Here is a 15,027-nt window from a genome sequence, read left to right on the forward strand (position 1 = left end):
GAAGCCATAGCAAGCACATGGTATGGCAAATAAAATGGTCAAAGGAAATACAGGATTAAACTTTTGACCTTCAGGTCAGTATAATTATATCATATAAAATGCTTTATTTGCATGTTCACATTTAAAAGATGCTTTTATCCAAAGCAACTTACAATAGAGTCTCTTGCATCAATCACCAGAGCGAGCTGTGCTTGCACCTCCTATTCAGGCAGGCACAGCAGTTCCTGTTTTGGCAGAAACCAAACTGCTCTTCCAGAGGGCAATTTACTTTCTGGCTGAAGATTTGGAAACTTTGGGTCTTTTCCCTGAAAGGTAACAGCTCATAGATTCTGCTCTCTCAACTGAGGATGTTGAGACACTTTTGACTTCCAGAGCTCCCACCACATGAAAATTGTATGACCTAAAATTGCAGAGTTCCTTTGTAGGATCTTTCTGTGGTCCTGGAAAGTTTTGTTTTTTATTAGAGGCTCCATTTGAGCCCTTAGAGTCAGCCTCAGAGAGGCTTCTCACTTTTAAGGTGGCTCTACTAATTGCACTGACATTGCTCAAAAGAGTAGGAGATCTGCAGGCCCTGTCAGTAGACTTCGCCCCCAGGTATGATCAGAGCTATTTTGCACACCTCCTGTAACCAGCCACCCCGTCGTACTCCCCTTCGCCGTATGAATCGCAGTAGCAATAGAGAGGCTGCATCTACTATAACCAATCCAGGCCCTTAGGATTTATGTCGGGCCAGTGGCGTACATTCTCCCAGTTTTTTGCAAGTGTGGATATCTGCAGGTTGGAGTAATGAGCATGACAAAAGGTTGGGGCATGCCGAATGGTAGGGACGTGGAGAAGGGTCTTTATTATTGGTTGCGAAAGCTGTCGACCAAGGTGTGCGGCAGGGTTAGTTTCTGTTGTAGCAATTCACACTATTCGGAACCATGATAACAGGTTTTCTGCTGTTTGGATTAGGCATTGCCCTGGTTTATCGGGGAATTAAGAAGACGGTGACAGCTGTCCAAAACCCCACAAGGCTGCCCGTGATGATTGAAGCAGTGGGCAGAGCTGTCAGCACTCAGACTGTGACTATGATACCACTATATGGATAACATCATGGAGTAGCTCACAGCTTTGCAAAGGCAAATGGATCATTTCAGAGACCAAGATGGACCAGGAGCTGTGTAAATTGGAATGCGACTACTCGTCCCAAGACCAAACAACCACAATCTTATCTGCTTTCGGCCCCCCTCAACCAGCACTGGCCTTGGCCAAGGCCTGTTGGAACAACAACTCCCCCGGAAGAGCACTGCAGCGAGATGCTCTTGCGTTCCTTCCCCCACTCCCCACAGACACCTGCTGATTGTTGTCTGGGACCTGATCAAGGTTGTCTCCATGGCAACTGCTATGTATCGCTATGACATCCTGCGGACTGAGGCACCTAGATTAGGATGCCAGGCGTAGCGACTCTCCAGGCCTACACATACATGAACTCTTACATATATACAGATATGCAATCACCCCCCCAGCCCCCATCCCTCGCCTTCGACGCTTTGTACCACCAGTCTGACAGGCGGGTCTGTGACCAGCGCCGAGAATGGCTGCAGGACCGGATGGCTGCTTGCATGTGCTGGGTTACCTCCATCCCCCACTCCCCTCCCCTGTTGCAAGTCTTATGTGTTCATGTTGTGTACTGATTATGTGCAAATGTTGCTGAGGTGTTTTTTACTGTTCCCAAACTGTACTCCTTACAGGAGCATAGTCTGGGGGTTGCCTTTTTTTCTCCTCACCTGTCCTCATGTTATGCTGTATTTTGTTATCTAATCTTCTGTCTTCCTGTCCTGTCTACCCAATTGTCATGTTGTATGTATGTTTGTATGGACAGGTTGATGGATCATTTCACTGGTACTTGTGACTATGTGACAAATAAAGCTACTACTACTACTACTACTACTACTACTACTACTACCTCCAAAACACACCTCCTTTCTGCACGTCCGTTGCTCTGACCTGCAGCTACCCCTGTCTTGTTTTCTGGTCTGCTTTAGTAACACAGTCACCAAGCAGTGCCTTTCCCATCGGATTATAGATGCTATCGCTCTGTCCTATGAGGCTTTCGTAATGGCTTTGCCTCTGGAAATCCACAAGGAGTGTAGCATCTTCTATATCTCTATCTAGGGGTAAGCCCTTACATAAGGTTTGTGCTGCAGCCGGCTGGCCCTCTCCGCACACATTACTCAGGAATTATAGTCTAGACATGGGCTCAACCCCAGGGTCACAGGTCCTTCAGGGTTTACCAAGGCATGTCTGCATTCAACAGTTGTCTGTGCCAGTATTACACAGCCTTGTTGAGCAGACAATCTTCCTCAGTGTGGCAGCGTTGGTAATGACATTCCCATAGTGTCAATGCCATGACAGCGTTGAGTTCCGAAAGGGAACGTTTCTGGTTACGCATGTAACTTGGTTCCCTGAAAGGGGAACTAGATGCTGTCATGGTGTTGACACTATGGAAATGTCACTACAAACCCCTCTTAGGGAACCAGGTTATATACGTAACCTGAGACATTTTTCCTTCAAATGATATTGAATCTGTCCAGTGATATTTTTGATAGCACATTCACATTTTGTAACAACATTTCAATCTTACCTGGATGTTTTTTGTTTCCTTCGTCTGCTAAGAAATGAAGTCCTTTGGTGTCTTTATTTAAAATCTGAAGTTCATCAGGTTTGGGTTGTAACACTTCCTATTTTTGAAGGAATGGTTAAAAAAAAGTAAAAAATAAAAAACTTCCACAAAGGTTTTTTATCCTTAATCTCATGAAATACATCAGGTTACACTTGCACACATACCTGTGCATTCACCGCAGCTAGGGTCGCCAACCATAGATATGTACAGTAGATGCAGCTCGGCTGCTTCAGGTACGTCAAAAGTGCCGCCATCTTGGAATCGTCAACAAGGAGACCTGTTTGAATGTCAATGTGAAGGAGATGCCTGTCACGACGTTGTCTTGTTTAGTTTCATGGTCATATTCTGCTTAGTTTCCCCTGTCACCCTTTGTTCTCATTCTTTATTTGTTGTTTCTTAAGTGTTCCTTTCTAATTATTTATAGTTATAGGCTGCCTTCATTTTTCTTATAAAATAAAGGTAAAATTATTATTATTATTTGAATTATTATATTATATTTATTTTTAAATACTGTAATTTTATAATAATGAAATAGTGCAACCCTACAAGTAGGGTTGCCAACCGTTCCGTATAATACGGAATCGTTCCGTATTTGACACATAAAAGTCTTGTTCCGTATTGAGCTGATACGGAACGCACTTTGTTCCGTATTTTTGAGAATCAATTCAGTGCAGTAAAAAAAAACCCGACGGTGCGGTAGATACTAATTTCTCACCCGGATTGTCTATGATCAGCGTAGCGTTTTTAACATCTTGGAACATCATCAGAGAATGCCCTTTTAATTGGTCGTTTCAGTCATTGTGAGTCACGTATCGTAGCAATGATGACGACAAGTGACAACAGCGGGAAATGTAAAAAATGACTTCCTCCGAGCAGCCGGCGAAAAAGAAAAGAGCACAAAAATATAGAATTGAATGGGAAAATGACTACCCGTGGCTGGAATGCGTGAGGGACAATGAATACACGGCCGAGCGATGTCACGGTTCCTTGTCCGTCAGACGTCTCCAGCTGATATGGTAGGCTATGTAATTTTAAAACTCAAATTAGTTCATAAGAAAGTGATTATATTAAAAGAGATAGTACAGGTTTAGCCTAACATTGTAAAGAAATCAAAAAAGTACACATGGAAAAAATAGCTGCACAATGTGCTTAGTCTGGAGGTTTATTTATTTCTGTGAGATTTTCCATGTGCATACAGGTGTTGTATTGCTTGAATGCAGTATTTGAGTGCAATATTTTAGATTTTCTTTATTAGCTTTTTTATTTATGTTTTTATATTATTGTTTTGCACTGGAAAGAAAGTTAACTATAATGGAAGTATAATTATATAAATATATTTGCACTACACCTCCTTAAAATGTTGTCTAATTCAATTAAAAATATATTTTTTTGCACTGGAAAGAACATTCTAGAAGTCAAATTCTATTGAATAAGTTTGCACAAGGCTACAGAAGTTTTGAATGTTAGATGTTGTATTTGTTTAAGTTAAAAATAACTTTAAGTTAAAAATAAATTATAAACTAAACAAATCCATGGTTCATTGTTGGCAAATGATCATGAAAGGCTTTATATTTCACATCTAACTTATGTGGTTCAGTCTTGTATATTGATTAGGCCTACTTTGCTATTCTATAGGCCTATAAGTTGTATTATAATATACTACAATGTATTAAATATATTTATCTAAATATATCAATTAGTTTCCACAATATTCACCAGAAGTCATCATTTCAGGAGTTATTTTTTTTTTAATTATTCCTTGGGGGCGTGTCCGGGGGCGTGTCACGGGGGCGTGTCCCCCGTTCCTTATTTTCATTTCAGAGAGTTGGCAACCCTACCTACAAGTAGGCACAATGTGAATGTTAAATCGCAATTTTAACCAGATTCCCCCCCTAAACTGTGCAGCCCTAGTTGCTCCTGATTTCAGCATGTTCACAGTTGTTGTTGTTTTTTACAGGGACAAGATGCCACTGATGAGTCCTGCTGACTCCTCCTAACCTTCTCTGATCAAGTCAAGTCAACCTTTATTTTTATAGCATATTTAAAAACAACCGAAGTTGACCAAAAGTGCTTTACAGATCTTGCAAGAATAAACTTTAATAAACTTTTTTTTAAATACAACATCATACTTTCTATCAGCTTCAGAAACCCATTTCATGATCTATTCAAAGCCAAAGAAAACAGATCTGTTTTTAAAGAAGACTTAAAAATGGCTAGCGATGAAGATGTCCTCACATGGAAAGTAAGACTATTCCATAATTTCGGACCCATCACCGAAAAGGCACGGTCACCCTTAGATTTATAACAGCAACGAGGAACTGTCAATAGCAATAGGTCAGGAGACCCGAGTCTCTACTTGGAGAGTAAGGCTGGGCATACACTGTGCAATTTTTGTCCAATTTTGAGTTGAAATCTGACTTGTGCGACTCTTTTTTGGGTCGGGACGATTTTCAGCTTTGTCGTGCATAGTTTATTGCGCAGTGTTCGTGCAGTGTACAGGGGGAGGCGATAAACCTCTCCCGACCGGCAATCGGATGGTTGAATGAATTTCTGGCATGTCCGAAATTTTGGTCGCTCCTCGTGACTATATCGCACAGTTGAAGCAGAGCTACGAACCAACCAAGTGTCACCATTTCATCTTTAATGTAGCAAGAAAGAAAACGAAAAGAGGGAGATCTTCAAGTTCTGTATATATCAAACTAGCCACAAATTACTGTTGCTTACCTCCAGTTCGTGTTGCAAAATGGGTAAACCATATTACCCATGTCTTTCAAGCCACCTGTGATGTAGCTACACCCTGTCTCTTTTATTAATTTGTTAAACAATGTTCATGTTACACAAGCTGTTTTTGAAATAAAGCTGTTTTTTATTTTCATTGGTGACTGTTACGAGCCCATCAAATGAATTAAAATGGAACATCATAACATATAAAAACCACAGAGATTCAGTGACGGTGCATAAATTATTTATTTATAAATGATTTAAATAATGAATAATTTGTCATAAGCAGAGCATGGTGGTAAAAGAAAGTAACAAAACAAACAAAAAGATTACCCTGCACCCACATATCTACCGGAGAAATAACACTTGCCTACCTCCCATTCGAAAACAAAAGACAATGTTCTCCGTTAGTCTTCCGGGTCCTCTGACTGCTACCCTAACTAATCCTAAACTAAATAACATATGAAAAACCCATCACCAATTACCACCAGCTCTAAATAAAGTTATAAACTGAATCTAACAGACGTGCATTCCACTCCGGGAACGGGCTTATGAAACACGATCATGAAGTCGACACAAGAAACTCCATAAAGAGGCATAACGGGCCGAGCACACGAGACACCTAACCTTAACCCTAACCCTCACCCTAACCCATCTGAAAAATGCATTAAATACAATTCTGAAGAAAGATTGGCAGTAGACGAGTGAATAGACCGGGCTTTACATAAAGGCTGAGTGTATGTAGGGCGAGGGCAGGTTGACACAGACTCAAATATGATTGAATAATGGTCAGAAATGCCAGTTTATAAAATTTCTAAATTGAACACAGAAAGACCATACAATAATACCAGATCTTATGTATGACCCTTGTTGTGATCAGTGATGTACTGTACAAGGGTTAGTGTTAGTGACTCAGTGAGTGAGCTATATTCATTTACCAGCAGCTTTGATGGACAGCATACATGGATAATAAAATTCCCAAGAGTGAGGAGTCTGTCACCACGACTCACCAGTCCAGAGAGGAAGTCCGAAAATTGTTGAATAAAATCCTTGTTAAATTAGGGAGGTCTGTAGACGAGTACACAGAAAACAGGATCCAAGATGTAAATTTTTTACAACTTGGCCTCAAAACTGGAATACTGTCAGGCTTCTGGGTGGATGATGTAGGAGGCGAACACGAAGATGAAGAAACAGGTTTTAATTCTCAAATATATCAAATATAAGGAACAGGGAGCGTGATCATGACGGTGCAGACAGAACAGGGGACCATGGTGGTGCAGGCAGAGCAGGTGACCATGACGGTGCGGACCCTTCGGGTGGCCATGGCGGAGAAGACCCTTCAGGTGACCATGATGGTGCGGACCCTTCGGGTGGCCACGGCGGTGAGGACCCTTCAGGTGGCCACAGCAGAGAAGACCCTTCAGGTGGCCACAGCGGTGAGGACCCTTCGGTTGGCCATGGCGGAGAAGACCCTTCAGGTGGCCGCGGCAGTGAGGACCCTTCAGGTGGCCATGGCGGTGCGAACCCTTCAGGTGGCCATGGCGGAGAAGACCCTTCGGGTGGCCGTGGTCCCTCGAGTGGCCAGGACAGAGGGCTCAGTGCTGGACGGGACCAGCGAAGAGGGCTTTGTGCTGGACGGAACCAGCGATGAAGAGGGCTTTGAAAACTCTGGCTCTGGCTCGTCAGGGCCGATGAGAGGAGGAAGGTCACTGAAGTCATCAACCCCGGACATAGGCTTGGCGGGCACGACGCTCACAGTCTCAGGGGCGGCGGGCACGACGCATACTGCCTTGGTCACGGCAGCTCTGGCGTGAAGTGCGGGCTCGGCTGGACTGGCGTGACGTGCAGGCTTGGCTGGACTGGCGTGAAGTGCAGGTTCGGCTTCACCCACAGTGAAGAGAGATCCACAGAATAATAAAACAAAATCAAGATACTGGGCCAGAGTACATTCAGGGTCGACATCAGGTAAATAAAAACTCACTTCCTGGTCCAGACCCATCCAGAAACAGTCTTTAACTTTTGCATCGTCCAGGGGAGCCAGGTGGCAATACGTCAAAAACTCACTCACATATTCCTCTAAGGAGCAGCCATTCTGGAAGATGGAGCAGAGGGTATAAATTGGATCCATGGTGTTCCTTAAATTCCTCCAACTGGATCTTGCAGTAGTTTTGGTCGGTCAATCTGTCAGGCTTCTGGGTGGATGATGTAGGAGGCGAACACGAAGATGAAGAAACAGGTTTTAATTCTCAAATATATCAAATACAAGGAACAGGGAGCGTGTGCTCATAACATAGATTAAACCTAACATAAACATTAACATTGACCGACCAGTGCAGGGTGAACCGAAGGAACTTAAATACACAGACAGATGAACACAAGACAGGTGATGCTGATGATGATGATGACGAACAGGTGGGTAATGAAGGGAGTGAGTTCAGGTGTGGAAACAAGGAGGATTCTGGGAACTGTAGTGAAGACGAAGACAGGACGATGACAGATGGTGAATGTGACAAATACATGTCCATAGATAGCATTCTGCATTTAAAAGAGTTTTCAAAAACAGTAGCGACGCCACTGCCGAGTCCTGAAATCCATGGGGAATTTAGAAAGTCGCAGACTGGCGGTGTTACATCCCCCAAAGCCATTTGTTCGCCGGGGTTTGGTTTACGCTCTGTTGTTATGGATTGCCATCACTGTCCTGCATTCTCATTGGTTTACGCTCTGTTGTTATGTTTCGTCAAAACTGTCCTGCATTCTAATTGGTTTACACTCTGTTGTTATGGATCGCCATTACTGTCCTGCATTCTCATTGGTTTACGCTCTGTTGTTATGTATCGCCATCACTCTTCCGCGTTCTCATTGGTTTAGGCTGTGTTGTTATGAATCGTCATCACTGTCCTGCATTCTCATTGGTTTACGCTCTGTTGTTATGTTTCGTCAAAACTGTCCTGCGTTCTAATTGGTTTAAGCTCTGTTGTTATGTATCGCCATCGCTGTCCCACGTTCTCATTGGTTTAGGCTGTGTTGTTATGAATCGTCATCACTGTCCTGCGTTCTCATTGGTTTAGGCTGTGTTGTTATAAATCATCATCACTGTCCTGCGTTCTCATTGGTATAGGCTCTGTTGTTATGGATTGTCAAAACTGTCCCGCGTTCTCATTGGTTTATGCTCTGTTGTTATGAATTGTCATCACTGTCCTGCATTCTCATTGGTTTAGGCTGTGTTGTTATGAATCGTCATCACTGTCCTGCGTTCTCATTGGTTTAGGATCTGTTGTTATGGATTGTCATCACTGTCCTGAATTCTCATTGGTTTAGGCTGTGTTGTTATGAATCGTCATCACTGTCCCGCGTTCTCATTGGTTTAGGCTCTGTTGTTATGTATCACCATCACTGTTCCGCGTTCTCATTGGTTTAGGCTGTGTTGTTATGTATCGTCATCACTGTCCCGCGTTCTCATTGGTTTAGGCTCTGTTGTTATGTATCACTATCACTGTTCCGCATTCTCATTGGTTTAGGCTGTGTTGTTATGTATCGTCATCACTGTCCTGCGTTATGGTTTATTTTTCAAATAAAATTCCAGAGGGGGGCATACCCCCGGACCCCCCTAGGGAGATCCCCCCCACATAATAAATCCAAATTTAACCCCTGCTGATAATGGTCAAGTCAAGTCAAGTCAAGTCATCTTCAATTATATAGCGCTTTTAACAATGTAGATTGTTTCAAAGCAGCTTTACAGAGATAAACGTATCATTTATGGTAACAGAGATTGTTTTGTCTTTATAGCGGTTCTTTAGTAAAGTTATTTTCCAGCTAAGGTTAGTTATGATTGATTCGCTTCCGTCGCAACAATCATTTGTTATTAAAGGAGTCATAACCTAGTATTACCTTGGATACCTACTGCTGTATTATAGTCTTTCAGGCCCTTCTAAAAAAGAAAAGTGGAAAAAAAAATAAACACAGAGCTCCTCAGACCCTTATTTCTGAAGGCATTATTGTCTCGCGAGATCTGATGCGATATTTTGGCTGTCGTGGACGGTCATTTTAATAATGCAAATGAGGGGCGCGTTGATTGGTTGCAGGAAGGAGGGGGGTTGACACCGCAGGTAACGCTTTAGCATATCATTCCAAAATGACATCATGGTGCAAGCTGTGAATGAACCCGACCTGGCCGCGACCGGCTTCCCGGCCAGTGTATAAGCGTTAGGCAATCAATAATAGCAGAGTTCATAATGATCTCAGTCATTTGTTTTTTGCAAAGTATGTTAGCAGCCATTCCCCATGTTTACCTCGAAGCTAATACTCCCGCCAGTGTTGTGCCTGAACGCGTTCATTGAACGATAGTTCATGAACTCGTTCATATTTTGGGCGAACGTGAACTGAACGCATTACTGCCTGATGAACGTTACTGTGAACTCATTCATTCTGGTGTCTGAACGCCACACTCTCTCAGTTTAACTTCGTTTAGTAGGATGCCGGATTTCTGTAAAGCCTTCCAGGCGAAAACCCACCTAAAACCCACCGTAAACCGGCCTTAATATGTACCGGAAAAACACCCAATCTGGCAACACCAGCCACCAGTGTCCATTGACTCTCTTGTGATTTCGTTCATCAAAATGAACAAATCTTTTTTCGAGTCATTTCGTTCATTTAAGGGGCTTTAAATGTTACTATTAACTGGCAAATTCCCCGAACACATCAACCTACGCAATCTTGATCATATTCTGAATTAAGAAATCATTATAATGCAGTCAAAAATCGTTTACAGGGAACATAAGTAATTACTTCACCTCGAGTCTTTCGTTTATTTGTCTAGTGAAATACGCAATAGCATACAATAGCCGCATTAGCAGTTAGCTGCTGTTTGTAACACACAGTAGAGCAATAAAAACAGTCTTACCGTTTCAATTGCAGGCAATTTTGTTGGAATGGCGCTTTTCCCGAGCTTCGATGACAACTTCGCCTGATATTGCCCCAAATTTGTGAAGGATTCCGGCGTACAATGTTTAGCACAGCACAAACACCTAACGATAAGCCAGTGGGAAGGGTTGAAGGAACCGCGTCATTAAAAATGAATTTAATCCACTGGTCCCTGATAGCTAGGTCCGTTCTTGGTAGAGAAAAAACATTTACATGTTGATTCTGACAGTCAACCACAGAGCAACTCACGTGTGCACTACGTTTCTCCATCTTTCGCACTGAATATGAGGGGGAGAGGGGAAGGGCGGGCTTCCTGCTGCGGTGTCCATATATGGTATATCCTGCCGTCAAGACGGGGCAGAAATCAAAATCTCGTTTTTTAGTGCGCGTGCACGTGGGCTATTTTACAAACCCTGAGGTAAACAAACGCTTCACTTTTAAATATCGGCTTCCCGGCCAGTGTATAATCATTATGCAATCATAACATAGATTGATTCTCGTGGAAAAGTGAAAATTGCAGGTTATGACTCCTTTAAATTAGGGGCCGCTAAGACGACCCAATTCTCTCTACATAGATTTTAAATGCGAACCTGTGAGAAACGCTGATGGCGTTCACATGCGCATTAAGAATTGGTTCTATAGTTATTTGCATTTGAATATATGTACGCAGGTTTGTAATTCCCTACAAACCAAGCCTAAACAAAGTACTGGTGTTTCCTTATAATTTTTGATACAGAATTTTATTTTATTTTATCAATTTGGGGTAGATACGCGAATTGAGTTTCCCGACAACGCTTTATCTGTAGAGTGGTAAAGGGATCCTCCATAGGGAGAGACTAGTTGGCACTTCAGCACTGCGTTGTCATCGGGTCCAGGCGCAGGTCCTTTATCAGATCTGGATACGGCCTGGTTCCGGCAGGCTGTGGGAAAACCTCGGGATAAACAAAGACACTAAAATTAGCGTAGATGCCATTCTTCTTATGATGTAACGAATACATCAGGATTTATGGGAAGTGTTCCCGGTTCCAGCTGACCTAATCTATGCAGCCTAATATTGAATCTAAAGTCTATAATGTATTATGTGAAAGTTAGGTCAAAGAGATGTGTTTTTAGTCTAGCTTTGAACTGACAGAGTGTGTCTGCTTCCCGGACAATGGTAGGAAGGCTGTTCCAAAGATATGGTGCTAAATAGGAGAAGGATCTACCGCCAGCAGTCGATTTTGATATTCTAGGTATTATCAACTGGCCGGAATTTTGAGATCGCAATAGACGTAAAGGACTATAATACGTTAAGAGCTCGCTCAAGTACTGTGGAGCTAAACCATTTAGTGCTTTGTACGTGATCAGCAATATTTTAAAATTGATGCGATGTTTAATAGGGAGCCAGTGCAGTTTTGACAGAACCGGGCTAATATGGTCATACTTCCTGGTTCTGGTAAGAACTCGAGCTGCTGCGTTTTGAACCAGCTGTAGTTTGTTTATTAAGCGTGCAGGGCAACCACCCAGTAGAGCATTACAATAATCTAGCCTTGAGGTCATGAACGCATGAACTAATTGTTCCGCATTTGTCAATGAGAGCATATGACATAATTTAGATATATTTTTAAGATGGAAAAATGCAGTTTTACAGATACTAGACACGTGACTTTCAAATGAAAGATTGGTATCAAAGAGCACACCCAGGTTCCTAACCGACGACGAAGACTTAACAGAGCAGCCATCAAGTGTTAGACAGTATTCTAGGTTATTACGTTAATAGGTTATTATCCTGATGTACTCGTTACATCATGAGAAGAATGGCATCTACGCTAATTTTAGTGTCTGTGTTTATCCCAATGTTTTTCCTGCAGCCTGCCGGATCCAGGCTGTATCCAGATCTGACGAAGGACCTTCACCTGGACCGATGACAACGCAGTGCTGAAGTGCCAACTAGTCTCTCCCTATGGAGGATCCCACTACCACTCTACAGATAAGGCGTTGTCGGGAAAATTCGTCTCGCGGTCCTACCCCAAAGCAACAAATAAAATAAAATTCCTTATCAAAATTTATAAGGAAAGACAAGTATTTTGTTTAGGCTTGGCTTGTAGGGAATTCCAAACCCGCGTATATTCAAACGCACATAACTATAGAACCCATTCTAAATGCGCATGTGAACGCCATCAGCGTTTCTCACAGGTTCGCGTTTAAAGTCTGTGTAGAGAGAGTGGTGTCGTCTTAGCGGCCCCTAATTTAATAACAAATGATCATTGCGACGGAACCAAATCAATTAAAACTAACTTTAGATGGAAATAACTTAACTCTGCTGTAAAGCCGAAACAATCTCTGTTACCTTAAATTATACGCTTATCTCTGTAAAGCTGCTTTGAGACAATCTACATTGTTAAAAGCGCTATATAAATGAAGATGACTTGACTTGACTTGACTACGTGAGGAAGTTTTTTGTCCAATAATTAGAAACTCTGTTTTTTCAGAATTTAGAAGTAGGAAATTACGAGTCATCCAATTATTTATATCCGCTATGCATTCCGTTAATTTTGTGAATTGGTAAGTTTCGTTAGGTTTTGAAGAAATATAGAGCTGAGTATCATCGGCATAACAGTGAAAGCTAATTCCATGTTTCCTAATGATATCTCCTAATGGTAGCATGTACAGAGTGAAAAGCAGCGGTCCTAGTACTGAGCCTTGTGGTACGCCATACTGAACTTGTGATCGATGAGACATCTCATCATTTACTGCTACAAACTGATAACAGTCAGATAAGTATGATTTAAACCATGCTAGTGCAATTCCACTAATGCCAACATAATTTTCGAGTCTATTTAAAAGAATGTTGTGGTCGATAGTATCAAATGCAGCACTAAGATCGAGTAACACTAATAGAGAGACACAACCACGATCGGATGATAAGAGCAAATCATTTGTGACTCTAACGAGAGCCGTCTCGGTATTATGGTACGGTCTAAATCCTGACTGAAAATCCTCGCAGATATCATTTCTTTCAAGAAAGGAACACAGTTGTGAAGATACTGCTTTTTCTAATATCTTGGACAGAAAAGGTAGATTTGAGATCGGCCTGTAATTGACTAATTCTGTAGGATCAAGTTGCGTTTTTTTAACAAGTGGTTTAATCATAGCCAGCTTAAAGGTTTTTGGTACGTATCCTAGAGACAAAGATGAATTAATGATATTAAGAAGAGGATCTATGACCTCTGGAAGTAATTCTTTCAGTAGCTTAGTCGGTATAGGGTCTAACATACATGTTGTAGATTTAGATGATTTAACGAGTTTAGTAAATTCTTCCTCTTCTATAGCAATGAACGAATCAAATTTTTCCTCCGGGAGACTACAATGCACTGCCTGATGCGATACTGTAGTAGACGGTTGCATAGTTATAATTTTCTCCCTGATATTATCAATCTTATAAGTGAAGAAGTTCATAATGGTCAGATAAGTATGATTTAAATCATGCTAATGCAATTCCACTAATGCCAACATCATTTTAGAGTCTATTTAAAAGAATGTTGTGGTCAATAGTGTCAAATGCAGCACTAAGATCGAGTAACACTAATAGAGAGATACAACCACGATCGGATGATAAGAGCAAATCATTTATAATGGTTTATTTAAAAAAGAATTTTTTACCATTTATTATGGTACGGTCTAAATCCTGACTGAAAATCCTCGCAGATATAATTTCTTTCTAAAAAGGAACACAGTTGTGGAGATACTGCCTTTTCTAGTATCTTTGACAGAAAAGGTAGATTTGAGATCGGCCTGTAATTGACTAATTTTGTACGATCAAGTTGTGTTTTTTTAACAAGGGGTTTAATCATAGCCAGCTTAGGGGCCGTTCGGTATTTATGGAAGGGGCCACCGGAGGAAAATAGGGGAGGGTCATGTCTTTTTATTCTTTGTTGAGGGGAGGGTCATCCAACTTTTTTTAGTCTAGGGGGAGGGTCACCCAACTTTTATATTCATTAAAACAGCAACATTTCAAAGTGGCTTGTTTGGTGCTATTTTTTTCCATTTAGCTCCATGTTGATCTCGCGTTATCAGCCCCCCTTCGATATCGGATGGGTCTGACCCAACAAAAATCCAGTTTTCCGCTGTTTGACAGTGCGCGCGCACATCAGTTCGCGCCTAGAAAAAGTGCATCATGTCAGAACAGAATGTTAAAGAAATGTTTACCCGGCAAAGCTTTAAAGCACGAGCAAATAATGAACTTTTGTGATTGCGAATAAGTGCACAGTGTCCTGTGAGTGTAACTCTACCGCTGCATTAACATGTGAAGTGAACGTACGTCGAGTTTTACAGTATTGGGACTGAGGCGCCAGAACTGCAGCTGATAGAATGTGCGCTGTAGCGCGATACTACCATATTTTAGTTTCCATTCTTATTTTGTTTCCACAATGTGTAAGATTTAGGGCTACCACATCTTTAAATTACTATTAGTATTATTTAAGGTAACATAATAAAATACGTAGACCTACACCACAAAAACTAGTTGAGGATAAATTCGTTAAAATTGGGCGATTCCAGTGTTATGGACGTGACATTTGCAGTCAGAACTTGAAATATAAATTCTCAGAAAAATGCATTTAATACCAATATTTTGAAATGACTGAAAGGTGTCAAGACATTAGAAAAATATCAGTTCATTTCAAAGTGGCAAAATATTTTTTAGTAATTCTATAAATTACACTGTGCAAACAAAAAAAAAT

At 41.5% G+C, this 15,027-nt stretch overlaps 1 protein-coding gene across 2 annotated transcripts in view; it reads right to left on the reverse strand.

Moving 5' to 3' along the window:
- Positions 1–15,027, reverse strand: part of LOC308700528 (thyroglobulin-like) — a 467,177-nt gene that overhangs the window by 450,585 nt on the left and 1,565 nt on the right. For both annotated transcript variants that reach the window (XR_014031316.1, XM_081382160.1), the window contains exons 2-3: positions 2,830–2,942; positions 2,627–2,723 (exon numbers count right to left, since the gene is read on the reverse strand). Coding sequence is in view for 1 of the 2 variants with exons in the window: in XM_081382160.1 (XP_081238286.1) it covers positions 2,627–2,723; positions 2,830–2,919 (187 nt within the window). In the remaining variant the exon portion in view is untranslated. The remainder of the gene's footprint in view (positions 1–2,626; positions 2,724–2,829; positions 2,943–15,027) is intronic.

Source organism: Scardinius erythrophthalmus, assembly GCF_964197995.2.
Source record: "Scardinius erythrophthalmus genome assembly, chromosome: 13".
Lineage (NCBI taxonomy): Eukaryota > Metazoa > Chordata > Actinopteri > Cypriniformes > Leuciscidae > Scardinius > Scardinius erythrophthalmus.